A 14,750-nucleotide genomic window follows, 5' to 3' on the forward strand; every position below is an offset into this window, starting at 1 on the left:
CGTTCTAATTATTTTTAGCCTGTTGTTAGTTAGCTGTTACCGTGCTCAGCATTGCACAGGGAAGTGAGTGTTATTCATTCTAATGCTTCATTACCCCTCCATTTTTACGTACAAGCATCACAACACCCATATTGCCAATAAAAGGGATTTTATTGAGGCTTATAACACTGTTGGGGGTTGAGGTTTCCCTTCTCCTCCACCAAGCTTCCTGTAGAGGATGTGCTGAGGTGCTCAAAGCCGCGTTCCCTGGGGGAATCCAGACATTCCTGCACACCTTTGCTTGCACAGGTTGCTCCGAGGAGGCTGCAGAGCCTCTCACAATGAGCAGCTGCTCAGCTTCGCCGCAGAGGCACTTGAGTGACAGTGTGTCAACAGACCGAGCTGGCATTTCTTCCAGCACTTGTCCTTCCCTGCTAACGCAGCTAACTGGCTGAGATGACCTTCAGCTGGGAGCCTTTGGATGGAAGTAATTTTGTGATTGTGCAAAACTAGACTAGGGGGCAAGTTTGAACAGTCTGTTCCAGAGCAGAGTTTGTATTTCTTGGTTTGCCCCACTGCTGAAGGAATAAGCCACCAAAGCCAGGAATAAGGAACACCAAAGGTTCCTGGAGGCAGATCTCGAGTAGTAAACTCCAGATTTCACAGCAGGTGCAGAACTGAATACTCTGTTGGGAAAGTTTTGTGTAGAGGCAGATCAGTTTGTCAGAACTATTGATGGCAAAATTCAGTCAAATATGTCCCTTTCAATTGTTTATCCAACCGTATAAATATAAACAGGCACATAAAAGTCCTCATCTGAATAAAAGCAATCTGTAAACAAGACATGGGCCGAAACTCACAGAATATAAATGGATTGCAACAAGTTATCGTGCCTGCTCTGTTTATTGCCATCTCCCATCTGTTTGGAGCAACTGATGCTCAATCAGAGAACCCCGAGGCAAAGGGCTTTGTAGCACTCAACTTAGCAGGCTTTGTCCAAACGCTGTTTATTTTAGTCTGGAAACATTTGTCTCTCCCACCACAGGTAATCAGCGAGTTTGAAGCCTCTCCCGACTCATTTTCCTACAGAATCCCCAACCTGAGCCGGAATCGCCAGTACAGCGTCTGGGTGGTGGCAGTGACCGCTGCGGGAAGGGGCAACAGCAGCGAGATCATCACGGTAGAGCCACTCGCTAAAGGTACTGCTGCTCGGAGCGAGCCGGAGCTTTGCACAGCTAATTACCGTAATAATTGTCACGTGGCCTCTGTGCCTCACTGCTTTCCGAGGGCAGGAACTGTCAGCAGTGACTGCTGCTCTCCCCACAAAGTGACAACTCTCAAGCTTTGGCTGAAGTCAGCAGAGAGAGGATGATGCGCTCCTCTGGGGGTAATTGGTCCTACCTACCTTAGAAGGAAATGTATCGCCTTTTTAAAGCAATTTTTGTCTTCTTTTGTGGGGTACAGAGGGTTTGCACGTGATCTCTCTCCCCCTCGGAATATGTTTCTTCTTGCTGTACTAGGTAACTTGTTTATCATTCCTGTCCTTGGTTATATCTCTTGTGTATTCCACAGGTACCATTTTTTATAAGACAGCCTGATTAACATATCTAAACTCTGAACAATTGTTCTCTACTTGCATTAGCTTTGAAGTTGCTTCTATTTCAGATGTGATGAAGGGATAATGTGCCTCCAAAACTTGCATATTTATTTCCAGCTGTACTAGTTGTTCTATTAAAAGATTTTAGTGGGGCCTATGAATGCTGCCTTAGCTGTACTGTGAGTTGTGATGCCTGCAGTGTTACAGCACCTGAGCTTTGGAAACAGGCAGGAATGTGAGAAGAGCCCCACCAGATTTAATCTCTCTGTGGGATCTTCACACTGACTTTTTCTCCCACTGAACACATCACAGCCCATGGCAGTAAGAGCAGAGTAATGCACAGATCCTTGGGGTAGCCATATGAGATGCATTTAATTGACTTTACAGTTTACAAGCTACTAATTCTTCACTTGTGTGTCTAATGATGTAGAGCTGTAAAAGAAAGTGTGTAGTGCATTATGGTGAGAGATACTTTCTGAAAAAAGCCTTCCAGAACTTCAGCCCAGTGCCACCAACGTGAAGGGACTTTTTGCATGGGAGAGCACACAACATCAGCATGGGAAATCTTGCTGCTCCTACATGTCTAGGTGGTAGATCAGCAGTTTGCTGATGGCAGATTAACCATCAGAGGTGTTAACATGGGCTGTGCCAAAGGCAGAGTGGGCAGCAGAGCAGGGGGCCCCTCTGCCCCTCAGGTGAGACCCACCTGCAGAGCTGCCCCAGCCCTGAGGGCAGCACAGGAAGGACATGGAGCTGCTGGAGAGGCCAGAGGAGGCCACAGAATGGGCAGAGGATGGAGCAGCTCTGCTGGGAGGAAAGGCTGGCACAGCTGGGATTGTCCAGCCTGGAGAAGAGAAGCTTTGGGGGGACCTCAGTGTGGCCTTCCAGGACTTGAAGGAGCTCCAAGAAAGATGGAGAGAGACCATTTCCAAGGGCCTGGAGTGACAGGACAAGGGGGAATGGCTTCAAACTGACAGAGAGTAGGGTTAGATTAGACATTGGGAAGACATTTTTTATTGTGAAAGGAAGAAAATAAAATTAAAAGAAAATGAAAGAAAAGAAATAAAGAAAGAAAAAGAAAGAAAGAAAAAGAAAGAAAGAAAGAAAGAAAGAAAAGAAGAAAGAAAGAAAAGAAAGAAAAAGAAAGAAAGAAAGAAAAAGAAAGAAAAAGAAAGAAGAAAGAAAGAAAGAAAGAAAGAAAGAAAGAAAGAAAGAAAGAAAGAAAGAAAGAAAGAAAGAAAGAAAGAAAGAAAGAAAGAAAGAAAGAAAGAAAGAAAGAAAGAAAGAAAGAAAGAAAGAAAGAAAGAAAGAAAGAAAGAAAGAAAGAAAGAAAGAAGAAGGGAGGAAGGATGAGAGGAAGGAACAATACATTACCCTGGCCCCAGCGTCACTGCACCTGGCTGCTGCTGTGGCTGAGATCCTGACCTGGGAGAGCCTGAGGTCCATCTCGGGGAGGCAGCCCCAGCGTCACTGCACCTGGCTGCTGCTGTGGCTGAGATCCTGACCTGGGAGAGCCTGAGGTCCATCTCGGGGAGGCAGAGGAGTCCTGGGCAGGCTGGGCCTTGGGCTTCTCCTTCCCCTCGTCCACCTCCTCATCCTGCAGAGTGAGAGAGAGAGAGGGAGAGGGAGAGGGAGAGGGAGAGGGAGAGGGAGAGGGAGAGGGAGAGGGAGAGGGAGAGGGAGAGGGAGAGGGAGAGGGAGAGGGAGAGGGGAGGGACCCCTAGGGAGCTGCTCCCTCCTGGGAGAGCTGCTCCCGGAGTTGGACTGAGCTCTGCGCTCCTTATATACCCCTGGGGCAGGGCAGGGCTCTGTGATGTCACAAGGGGCTCTGGGTAACACCATGGCCATGTCACAAAGGGCCCTGAAAGGTGCCTGTGATGTCACAAAGGGCCACCCCTGGCCCTCCATGGGCAGCAGAGAGGACTGGAACTGGCCCAGAGTTTGGACTGCATGGGGCACAGTGACAGGACAAGGGGGAATGGCTACACCCTGAAAGAGAATAGGGGTAGATGGGATATTAGGAAGAAATTCTTGGCTGTGAGGGTGGGCAGGCCCTGGCACAGGATGCTCAGAGAAGCTGTGGCTGCCCCATCCCTGGGAGTGTCCAAGGCCAAGTTGGATGGGGCACAGAGCAACCTGGGCTGGTGGAAGGTGTCCCTGCCCATGGCAGGGGGTGGCACTGGATGGGATTTAAGGTCCCTTCCAACCCAAACTCTTTCTGGGTTTCTGTGATTGTCATGGATGGCAGTGCTGGTGTTTGGAAGGCACTCTTTGAACCCAACAGCTTCCCAAAGAATAGAACCTGCAAACAGAATTCCTCAGGCTTGTGATGGGAACTTCCATGTTCTGTCTGCCACTTCTCTAGGCCAAAGTTTTTAGCATATGTGAGGAATATTTTTCAGCATTGCTGGGAGAAGCCTGTGGTAACTATGGTGTTACCACTGTAGATCACAATGGAAGATTTGTCACTGTAAATACAGGGAGGGTCTACCAAGGGAAGGAAGACTAAGTTGGAATACGCAGGGAAATGCTTGGTCCCCATACCGTTGCTTACAGGGTTTTTTCTGTCAACTAAGGGTCACTTTTACTCTCTGCTTCTTCCTGGTGTTTTTTGTACAACCTTTCAGACAATTCTTTTTCCTAGTAGCTATGGAATGACCTGAAGGCCATGAAAATCTCAATTATCTGAAAATCTTGAGCTTTTGCATTTTTGGCTTTCTTGTAGAACATCTGCACCCTGCATTTTGAACATCGCTATGACCAAAGCTGAGGTCTTAAAAGAGGAATGAGGAGTGTAAAGGACATCAGTGGCGGAGGATTGTGAAGGAACATCTCGGGGACAGGGCAAAGGTTTCAGTGTGTTCCTCCTTTTAGGTCAGCTGTCACCTGAGTGTAATGAATGTGTGCTGATGAAATTCAAAAAAAAAAAGGAGACAAAAATGGGCATAAAAATAGATGGTCAAGTGAATCTAAAACCAATCAACCAGCAACATAATGCAAGGCATAGACTGAGGCTGCAGGGAAACCCAGCAGTGTGCAGGGGTCCCTGCACAAATTGCACTAGAAGTTTCCCCTTTCCTTTCCCTGTGCATTTAAAAAAAGAGGGAAGTGTTCAAAGGTGAACACAGGTCAGTGCAGGCTTTGCAAGGTGCCAAGGTTCATGCCCTGTGCTCATGAGGAATTGCAGTATCCAACTGCTCTCTGTTTGCCAAAAATTGAGAAGTTGCAACTTGACCCACATGTATTTAAACTGATCCAGCTTACCAGAATTAATTCTGCTCCTCTGAAGCTTATGTAACATAATCCATGATGACAAATAAGGGAACTTAAAAATAACTTTTATGAAAAGAAAAAATTGTTTTAAAGGAAAATAATTAATTACTTCAATACAGACAGGTCAGTCTGAACAAGACTTTATTTCAGAGGACAGTAAAATGCATCCAGTCAACCTTAGAGCTTGTAGTCATAGTCCAATATAAAGTCTGCATTATGTGATGCTCAGAAAAAGCCTCTTACATGCACTTAGGACTGAAAAAGTGGTGAATAATCCATTTGTGGAGGTTTTGATGGGCACTAGGAATACTGATAGGTAGCAATTTTATGATCTTTGGATGTAGCTAGGTTAGAAATTATTGTATCATGTACAAGATTTCCTTTATGAATGCACCATGAGGCTTTTTAGAGAGCTGGGGGAAAGTGGTGATCAGTGCCAAGGGCAGTGGCTGTGCAGTGAAGAAGGGTGGGCAGAGCTAAGAACCTCCAAGACCTTTCTCAGCCCCCAGTCTGTCTGAAGCAAACAGCACATCCCAGGGTTAGAAGCACTTAGAGCCTGATTTTGCCACAAGTTCCCAACGCAAGAACATCCTGTGGGCCACTGTTTGAAGTTGTTTGCTTCTTTTTTTACTCCTCTTACTGCACAGTAACTGTCCAAGTAATGATACCATCCTGACAGCTAATGAGAGTTAACTTTGAATTGAATTATGTCAACTTAATTATAACCCCTTTAAGAACTCCTTTGAGAACAATGGCAATGTCTAGATAGGGGTTTGATGTGAAATGGATAGTCCAATTTAAATGAAAGCTTAATTCAAGTTAACATTTCTTTCTTTCTTTAGTGCCTTCATTTCTCAGAACAGATTGTTATTCTCTGTAATTAACTGACAGAAATAATAAAGAAAAAATCCAACAAATAGAAAATAATCACGGCAATGAAAGTTCAGTCTGGAAGGAAGCTCTGCCCCTGCCCCTTGAATTATGCTTCACTGTTGACTTGGAAGAGCCTATCAAATATATTCAAAAGACATAAAGCCTTTCATGCCCTTTATTCCTCTTATTTACTGGCCATGACTGATGGAAAATGACATTTGCTGGCAACATGATGATAACAGATCTAGACCCATGGCAATCTGATCTTCTGGGGAGAACTCTCTGGCTTTAATACTGAATTTCCTCTCTTGTTTCAGACTACCTGAGCATTAACTTTGACCAGGTTTTTCCCCTGGTCTATGTTGATTTGTGTGTTTAATGTTTTTTAACAGCATGTGGGGCTCACATTATAGTACACACACCCCATTGGTCTGTTCCTTTAATAGCTCATCAGGATGGAATAAACAGGATATTAGAATCATAGAATGGTTTAGGTTGAAAGGAATCTTAAAGAGCATCTCATTTCAACCCCCTGCCATGGGCAGGGACACCTTTTACCAGCCCAAGTTCCTCCAAGCCCTGTCCAGCCTGGCCTCGGACACTTCCAGAGATGGAGCAGCCACAGCTTCTCTGGGCAACCTGTGCCAAGGCCTGCCCACCTTCTTCTGTGACAAAGTAAATGAAAGAAACTCCTGACCCAGGGTATTCACTGATGGATCTTCTATTACTTTTAATCTGAGCTGGAGTGAACTGTCATAGCTCTTGTTCAGTCTCCCTATACAGCTTGCCTTTAAAATGCAGTTGTGTGCTCTGCAATGAAAAAAAAAAAACAAAACACAAACCTGTGTTACAGCCCCTTGCAAAGAATTCCTGCCCATTTCTACTTCTATGACAGCAAATGTAGGTTATAGGATTTGTAATTTAAACAAACAAACATGTAGAGAACCTCATTAGCATAAGAGAGTGCTCTGTTCTGTGAAGGCACTTTATCTTCAGTTAATGATGGGGTAATCTGGAAAAAATAGGAACAGCCACAGCCCCTGTCAAGTGCTGTGCCATCCAATGAAAGGCTGGAGGGAAGTCTGTAGGTGTGTGGGTGACTTCAATAACAGAGGTAAACCCTTAAACCCTGCAGCTGAACTGCCCACATGCTTCCTAAAACTCCCTTTGCTCCAAAGGGAGAGGTCTGTGAGATTCCAGGCGTTTTTACCTGTTAGAATTTCACTTGACATTTATTTTGCTTCTATTTTTCTCTGTGTGCCTTTTAGCAGTCTCAGAACATTATATGAAGTTGAACTACAAAGAAAATTGGAGTTGAAAATTTTCATGATGTTTTGCCATCTTGTTTAAAAGCATTCAGTACATGGAAGGAATAAGATAATCCATAGAAACCTGTGGATACTTTCCCAAGAAAAGCACCCTATGCTTTTGCAATCAATGCCTCTGAGTTATGGTCTGTCATCTTACTACTGGCTTAGTGTTCTTTGAGGTTTGTGTTGCTTCCACACATCACAGTAAAGTGGGGGACACAGGATTTGGCAAAGCAGGAGCTACAACATCATTGTTGCACTTTCAGTATCTGATGTCCTGCCTATGACTTAAGGAAGAATTCTTGTTGAAAGAACTATTGAAACCAAAAAGGTAACACAGAAAGTTTGCCAACAGTGGTGCCATGTCACGCTGAAGGCTTCAGCAGGATTCCTAAATTCCTCCTGCTTTGTCCTACAGAAATTGGCAGCAGTTAAAAATAGTTGGATATGTCAAGAAATACTGAGGAGTTGGGAAGGCTGGGGAGAAAATGATTAATAGTTAAATTTAAAATGATTTTTCAGGCTTCATGAGGCAGAGGGAATTTTGCATGGAACAGGAACTCCAGCAGTCCAGATGTTACAGATGTGTTTTGTTGATAGTAAGTGCCTACAACATCTCCCACTGCTTTTAAAGATGGTGTGAGCACCACGAGGCACCTTCTGCAACAAAACCTGTCACGACTGAAGACAAAGGAGCCTTTTAACACCAGCTTCGGCAGAGCCAGCACTTCACTCTGTGTGTCTCTGGGGGCACTGAGCATTCTTCTGTCTGAGTTCCTTTGGTTAATTAGCCAATGGCTTGTGGCAGTACATTCCTGTGTAAATCTCTCCTAGAAGATGTGGCCCCAGGAATGCCCTGGTGGAAAACCAGGCTGATTCATGAGATTAATGACTGAGCAGTGTCTTTGCCTCGCGCTGGTGTTTAACTTTTCCAGGGCAGAGCTTTCCTGCCAAAGTTAAGGATCAGTTTCTGGAAGAAGTGAGCCCAGAGATCTTCAGCTGCTGTTTAGCCAGGACAGGACATGTCCTTGCTCTGCAATTAGGAAAGTAATGTTGTCCCATTCCTCAACATTCCCTTTGTCTTTTACCTAAATCTTTAAACAACCACTTGTGTTTTCAGTCAAAATTTTGCCCAGAATAAAATTTGTAGAGAAGGTTGGTCTTTACAGGCAACACAGCCCAAACTGATCATATAATCCATGAAATCTTTCCTTTTTATGAATATCTCAAGTCCCATTGCAGCCTACTCAAGTAATTTTGCTTAATTTTTCAAGGTCTGTTCTTTTATGCATGATTTTTTTTCAAGATTAACTGTCCCAGTTATATTTGAAGCTGGGTCTCATTTTCATGTTTTTCTAATTGGTGCAAAATGGATTATTAAGTATAAATTCTGATCAGTGTGCATGGCTGAAGTAGATGAAGCCTAAAAATACAGTATTTTATCTATCTGTATTCAGTGTATGCCTTTAAAATGTGTATTTAGAGGCTAACAAGGCTATTTCTGTGAAGGGTCATTCTTGAGTAATAACAAATGAAGCTCTAACACAACCCAAGTGTTATAAACTACAGTTTATAATATCAACTTCAAGTTATAATAATAAATAATACTAAATTTATAAATCTAAACTCTTCTTGATATATATTTAGGTGATCTGAGAGCTGACACAAGACTCAAGGGTTTGTTCATATTTCTGGATTCCAGGTAGACTCCGCAATGAATAAACATGTGCGTTCATGGTTTATTTTGTTTAATACCAAAGCTGTTGTATCAGTGAGGTATCAATAATTTAACTTCTGTAAGACACCTGTCTGCTGGAAGTTTGGAGAGAAGCATCCCTTGGACATCTGCAGAGGGACCTGGATAGACTTGAGAGATGGGCTGATTCCAATGGGATGAAGTTCAACAAGGCCAAGTGCCGGGTCCTGCCCTTTGGCCACCCCAACCCCCTGCAGCGCTCCAGGCTGGGCACAGAGTGGCTGGAGAGCAGCCAGGCAGAGGGACCTTGGAGTACTAATTGACAGGAAGCTCAGCATGAGTCAACAGTGTGCCCAGGTGGCCAAGAAGGCCAATGGGATCCTGTCCTGTAACAAAAATAGGGTGACCAGCAGGACCAGGGCAGTGACCCTTCCCCTGGACTCTGCCTTGGGGAGGCCACACCTTGAGTGTTGTGTTCAGTTCTGGGCCTCTCAGTTCAGAAAGGATATTGAGGTGCTGGAGCGGGTCCAGAGAAGAGCAACAAGGCTGGTGAAGGGACTGGAGCATAAGTCCTATGGGGAGAGGCTGAGGGAGCTGGGGGTGTTCAGCCTGGAGAAGAGGAGGCTCAGAGGTGACCTCATCACTGTCTAGAACTACCTGAAGGGAAGTTCTGGCCAGGTGGGGGCTGGTCTCTTCTCCCAGGCACTCAGCAATAGGACAAGGGGGCACGATGGGCTCAAGCTCTGCCAGGGGAAATTGAAGTTGGATATCAGAAAAAAATTCTTTGCAGAGAGAGTGCTCAGGCATTGGAATGGGCTGCCCGGAGAGGGGGTGGATTCCCCATCCCTGGAGATTTTTAAACACAGATTGGACGTGGCGCTGAGTGCCATGATCTGGTAAAGGGACTGGAGTTGGACCAAGGGTTGGACTTGATGATCTCAGAGGTCTTTTCCAACCCAATCGATTCTATGATTCTATGATTCTATGATCATTTTCATCCATAATTTCTATTAATAAATATATAAAATTCATTAAAGCTTATAAATAACTGTGTTTGCTCTTTTTTCTCTACAAAGACTCTTCCAATCCTATTCCTCTTTTAGTTACTTGCCTTCCAGATACTGAAGCTGATACTTGTGCTTGAATAAATAGACAATGTTATGACTTAAAAGGAAGTAGTTTCCTAAAAACACTATTTGGAGCAGATTGGTTGGTTTTCCACCCTTGCTTCTGGGTGTCTGTACTTCCCTTCCCAGGGCTGTATGAAAGGACACCTCACTCCAGCCTTTCTTGCTCTCTCTCATGCAGCTCCTGCCAGGATTTTGACGTTCAGCGGCACGGTGACGACTCCCTGGATGAAGGACATCGTTCTCCCTTGCAAAGCCGTGGGAGACCCAGCTCCAACAGTCAAGTGGATGAAGGATAGGTAACCAGCAACTAAATGTACAGCTCTGACTTGCTTAAAATTTGCTTAAAATGCTGAGAGTTGCAATGTGGGTGATCCTGGATGACTGGCAGGAAGGAGAAGGACCATTCCTGGGCACTTCCATGTGGTCACAGGAGTTGAGGAGTTTAGAAATTCAATAAAATAACTGGCTGTGGTGGTCACAGAGTATCAAAAGGAGAAAAAATACTGGAGAAGGGGTAAAGAGACACATTCAAAATGTAAAACCTGGGAGTCTTTATTGTTTTACCTTCAGGCAGACGGAGTGGTTTTATTCTGAGAAAGCAAAATGCCTGATACGTGGATTGGTGCTGAGGGGTGTCAGCATGTCCTGCACATGTTTCATTTTCCACTGTTGTGTTTTCAACTTTACCTACACAGTTTGGCAGAGTCACCTGGAAACGTGCATGGACAAGAATTTGCATCCAAGCAGAGCATAAGCAGTGACACTGCAGTGCTATGAAACTGTCTTGGGCATTGATATAAATAGCTTTGTAGCTAGGAACTGATATACTCTTGGCATTTTTATGAAATAGCAGGTCATTAAGGAAGGAGTGAATTTCCATTTTCACTCAAATTGGGGCCAAATTATGTGCATTTTTAAAGGCATTACCCAACAGCAAATTCCTTTGCTATCTTATTAAAGCAACACACCACCCCACCACGCCCACCACACCTTTTCTTCCTTTCCATTCTTAATTGCTTGAAAAAAAAATCCAATTCTGAGTAATTTTGATTGTAACTTCTTTAATGTATGCACTTTGTTTCCTGTGAGGCAGTAACGGGACACCCAGTCTAGTGATGATTGATGGGCGAAGGAGCATCTTCAGCAATGGCAGCTTTGTCATCCGGACTGTGAAAGCAGAAGACTCTGGATACTACAGCTGTGTGGCCAGCAACAACTGGGGATCAGATGAAATCATTCTGAATTTGCAGGTACAAGGTAAGACTATTAGATCAACCTTTGTCATTGTTACCACAACTATTAACAGCTACGTGGTAATTCAAAGTGTGTGGAAAATATTAGTATTAATGCGTGTTTATGCCTATCTAATTCTTCCAAATTAATAAATAGAATATTATGCAGGTCATTCTGATTCATCCAGGAGCATTTTATGACCTAGCAAACAGTGCTTTTGGTGGAAAAACCCACACATTTGCATTTAAGTCACTGTGTGAGCTTTTGTAGGATTGACAACTGTGTTGGCATTGAGTTATCTTCTAGTTCATCACACAGAAAGTATCAGCTTATGCCTTCTCCTTGCAAATATTACATGTATCATTTAAATATTACAAATTTCAGAAAGACCTGAAGGCCTTTACTTCAGCTTCTGAAAAGCTACCAACAGAAATTGGAGACCTTGGACAAAAACTTCATTAGGGAGGAGCAAAATTTTATAGATGGGGGATATGAGGAAGTGTTTAAAATGAAACATCAGCACACCTTCAACTAATTCATATCACCAGCTGCTTTTATATGCATGTTGAAATGCATGAAGTGTATCCATGATGGTTTTGATGTGCATAAAAGCAATGACATTACAGGAATGCACATTAACAGTATTGTGAAGCAGAACCTGTGTATTCATATATCAAGAACTCACAATGCAGGAGATTTCCTTTCTCCCTTACACTAAAGTACATCCTCAGAGTGCCTCAACTGGCTGCAAATTATTGTGGCAGAGGGAAGGAAACATCTGAGTTGCGAATATGGGCCATGCTGTGCTTTGGCATTCCCTGAATATGGAATCTAAACTTTCAGTGCAAAGACATGGGAGCACAGAGATTATTTCGACTGCAGCCCCTTTTCCTGCACAAACCCCCTTCCACCTAAGCCTTGCAACAAACATCACAGCATATCTCAGCTTACCTACAATCCAACAGAAACCAAAGATGCTCTTCTGCAGTGTTTGAAGCATGACCACAACAGGAAGGAAGGAGAGAAAACACTACAAGCATTACCAAATGGAAACCTTATATTTCACTAAGTACTTTTGTAATTGCATATCTTTGCTGTTATTGAACTGCAGTAACTAAAAGCAAATCAATACTATTTCCCTGAGGGGCAGAGAAAGAGTGGCATTTAATATGTGGGACCACTATTTTTTGTAGATAGGGTGAAGCTGCCATGAAAAGTTTCACAATAAATCTTTCCCAGTGCAGTGTGTGCAGTCTCTCTCCATGGAATCAGCCAAGTCAGTCAGAATAACTGAACAAATGCATCTCACACAGAGAATTTTCCTTTAGAGTATAAGCTGTCTCTTTAGTTTTCTTCATCACTTTTTGGCCCTGAGAGGGCAGAAAAATGAACTTCTCTTTGAACTAGTCCTGAACTGCAAACCAGCAGCCTCTGCTTTACATCAGCACCCGTTTTTTGCAATCTGCTGACTTGAGCATGAACTGGAGTTTCACTCTGCAGGTGGAGCCACACCTCTAACATGGCAAAGCAGGCAATTCCCTCTGGAACAGACTGCTGGACACAATGGAGCAGTTGGGACTTCTGTCCTGCCTTGGTCATGGGCTGATCTCTGTCAAGCAGCAACTGTGTCGGGGCAGTGGCAGCTCCTGCCAACAGTGGCCACCAACACCACCCACACCTGCAGTGGCAGTGACCAGAGGAGACGTGACTGCCCTGCCCTCTTTGTCCCCTGGTTTTTCATCCCCGTTCTTCATTCTTCCCCATGGTGGACACTGTCCATGGCTCACCCCTTGTTCCTGAGATACCAAAGCTCAGTTTTGTCCATATTTCTGAGCAGCTTGGAGGCCTTTTAGTCACACGTGTTCAGAACACACTTGGGTGATGTGTTAGCAAATATTGACCCTCTGGGGTTCCAATAAATTTTTGATCAGATCTTTAAAGTTTCACCTGCCATTCTTCCAAACATCATCCTCCATGGCCTTACTGCTTTTGTGCCATGGTTCTGGTTAACTCACCTCTACAACAGACCTTCCCAGGCTATAACTTGTGTATGGTCATACTGGCACATGATACATTTGTCAAGGTGTAAAGAAAGCTGGTTCCTTTGCCACTCTGTGTCCATGAGCTCTGGACTACACTGGTGCAATTTGGGGTTACTTAGCCCGAGCCTAAACTATCAGTTTTTGGTCCCATTTCCAGTCTTAACTCCCTATCCCATTTCCCAGGCCCAGTTTTCCCTATCTTGAGCAACTTACTGGAATGCAACATGGCTCTTTCTCTGCCCTTTCATGCTGGATTTTCATAGAATCATGGAATGGTTTGGTTTGGAAGTTTCCTGAGAGATCACCCAGTTCCTTCCTCCCTCCCATGGGTAGGACACCTTCCACTAGACCAGGTTACTCAATGCCCATCCAACCTGGGTGGAAAGGAGTTTCATCTGAAGGAAAGTGGGCACTGAGCAGAGGATGGGAGATGAGACCTCTGTCTTATTCCTGTGTTCAGTCAGGAGCTGGTCCTTGGAACCACACATAGGAGCCTGGTTCTTATGTCCCACAGATTAGATACTGACATCATGTTCATGTTTAGCAGCAGAACTGAAGTGTTTCCAGTCTTTGCTGATGGAGTTGTGTCCTCTTTATACCAATGGCCCCAGTGGGCTGGAAAAGGTTGTGGATCTGCCTCCAACCCCAGATCTAACTATGCTGCCTAATTACTTCTCACAGTTGCAGTGGCAGAAACTCCTTATGCACCTTTCTTTGTTAATTTTTGCCATAATTAGCCTGCAAACACAGCCATGAGCAGGGCACATCTGTGTCCTCCCACTAAAATTTCAGCTTCTCCCTGAAACAGATATGAAAAATAATGAAAATGAATGGCTGGGTAGCTCATATGCCATTTAGGTCTGACAGGACAGATACAAAAAATCAGAGGGGAAAACAAAGGTTAAAAATTGAAAGACAAAACTGTGTAGAAAATTAAATGTAAAAAAATGAGAGCTTGTTTTCTCTTGTCTTAACCAAGGGTGTCAGCTAAAGAGACACTTTGACAGAAATCATTTGCATTTTTTGCAACTCAAAACAGTTATTTGATAAATGACTGTTAGAAGTGGTTAAGATCATGCCTAATCATTTGATTGCATTTTCTATTTTTAACTATATTCCCATCTAGTTCCACCAGACCAGCCAAGACTCACTGTATCCAAAACTACATCTTCCTCTATCACTCTTTCCTGGATACCTGGAGACAATGGTGGCAGTTCTATCCGAGGTAATATAATTCAGGTTAATTGCTTCTTCTTACCAAATTATCATATACTGACAGGATTAGAATATAATTATGAATGGCTACAAAAAAAAAAAAGAAAAAAAGAAAAAAAAGCCAATTTGTATTGCTGTCAACCCTTAAGGTGCACTATCACCATGATAACAGCTTTCAGTAAATTGCAGTTTCTCTTTATGGTGGTTTATTCACACATTTAATCACTTTCTTTCAGCTGTTATGACAGTAACTCTATCTGATTTTCCAGACATGTAATCTCCAACCATTCATTTCTGAGGGTCCAGGTTCATCATCTGGTTGTTGCTGATTGCAGGGTACTTACAAACAACTATCCATTCTTTTCCCTTTGCACAATCGTAAAGTTGGTATTTAAGCTGCTG

The 14,750-nt window shown here is 43.7% G+C and overlaps 1 protein-coding gene across 1 annotated transcript in view; it reads left to right on the forward strand.

Annotated features, from left to right (window-relative positions):
* The window catches only part of DSCAM (DS cell adhesion molecule), a 465,618-nt gene that overhangs the window by 397,982 nt on the left and 52,886 nt on the right, over nucleotides 1-14,750 (forward strand). Inside the window, exons 21-24 of the mRNA XM_071566625.1 lie at nucleotides 1,025-1,178; nucleotides 10,037-10,154; nucleotides 10,952-11,115; nucleotides 14,260-14,358. Of these exons, the coding sequence (XP_071422726.1) occupies nucleotides 1,025-1,178; nucleotides 10,037-10,154; nucleotides 10,952-11,115; nucleotides 14,260-14,358 (535 nt within the window). The remainder of the gene's footprint in view (nucleotides 1-1,024; nucleotides 1,179-10,036; nucleotides 10,155-10,951; nucleotides 11,116-14,259; nucleotides 14,359-14,750) is intronic.

This window comes from Pithys albifrons, chromosome 1 (genome assembly GCF_047495875.1).
Source record: "Pithys albifrons albifrons isolate INPA30051 chromosome 1, PitAlb_v1, whole genome shotgun sequence".
NCBI classification, from domain to species: domain Eukaryota; kingdom Metazoa; phylum Chordata; class Aves; order Passeriformes; family Thamnophilidae; genus Pithys; species Pithys albifrons.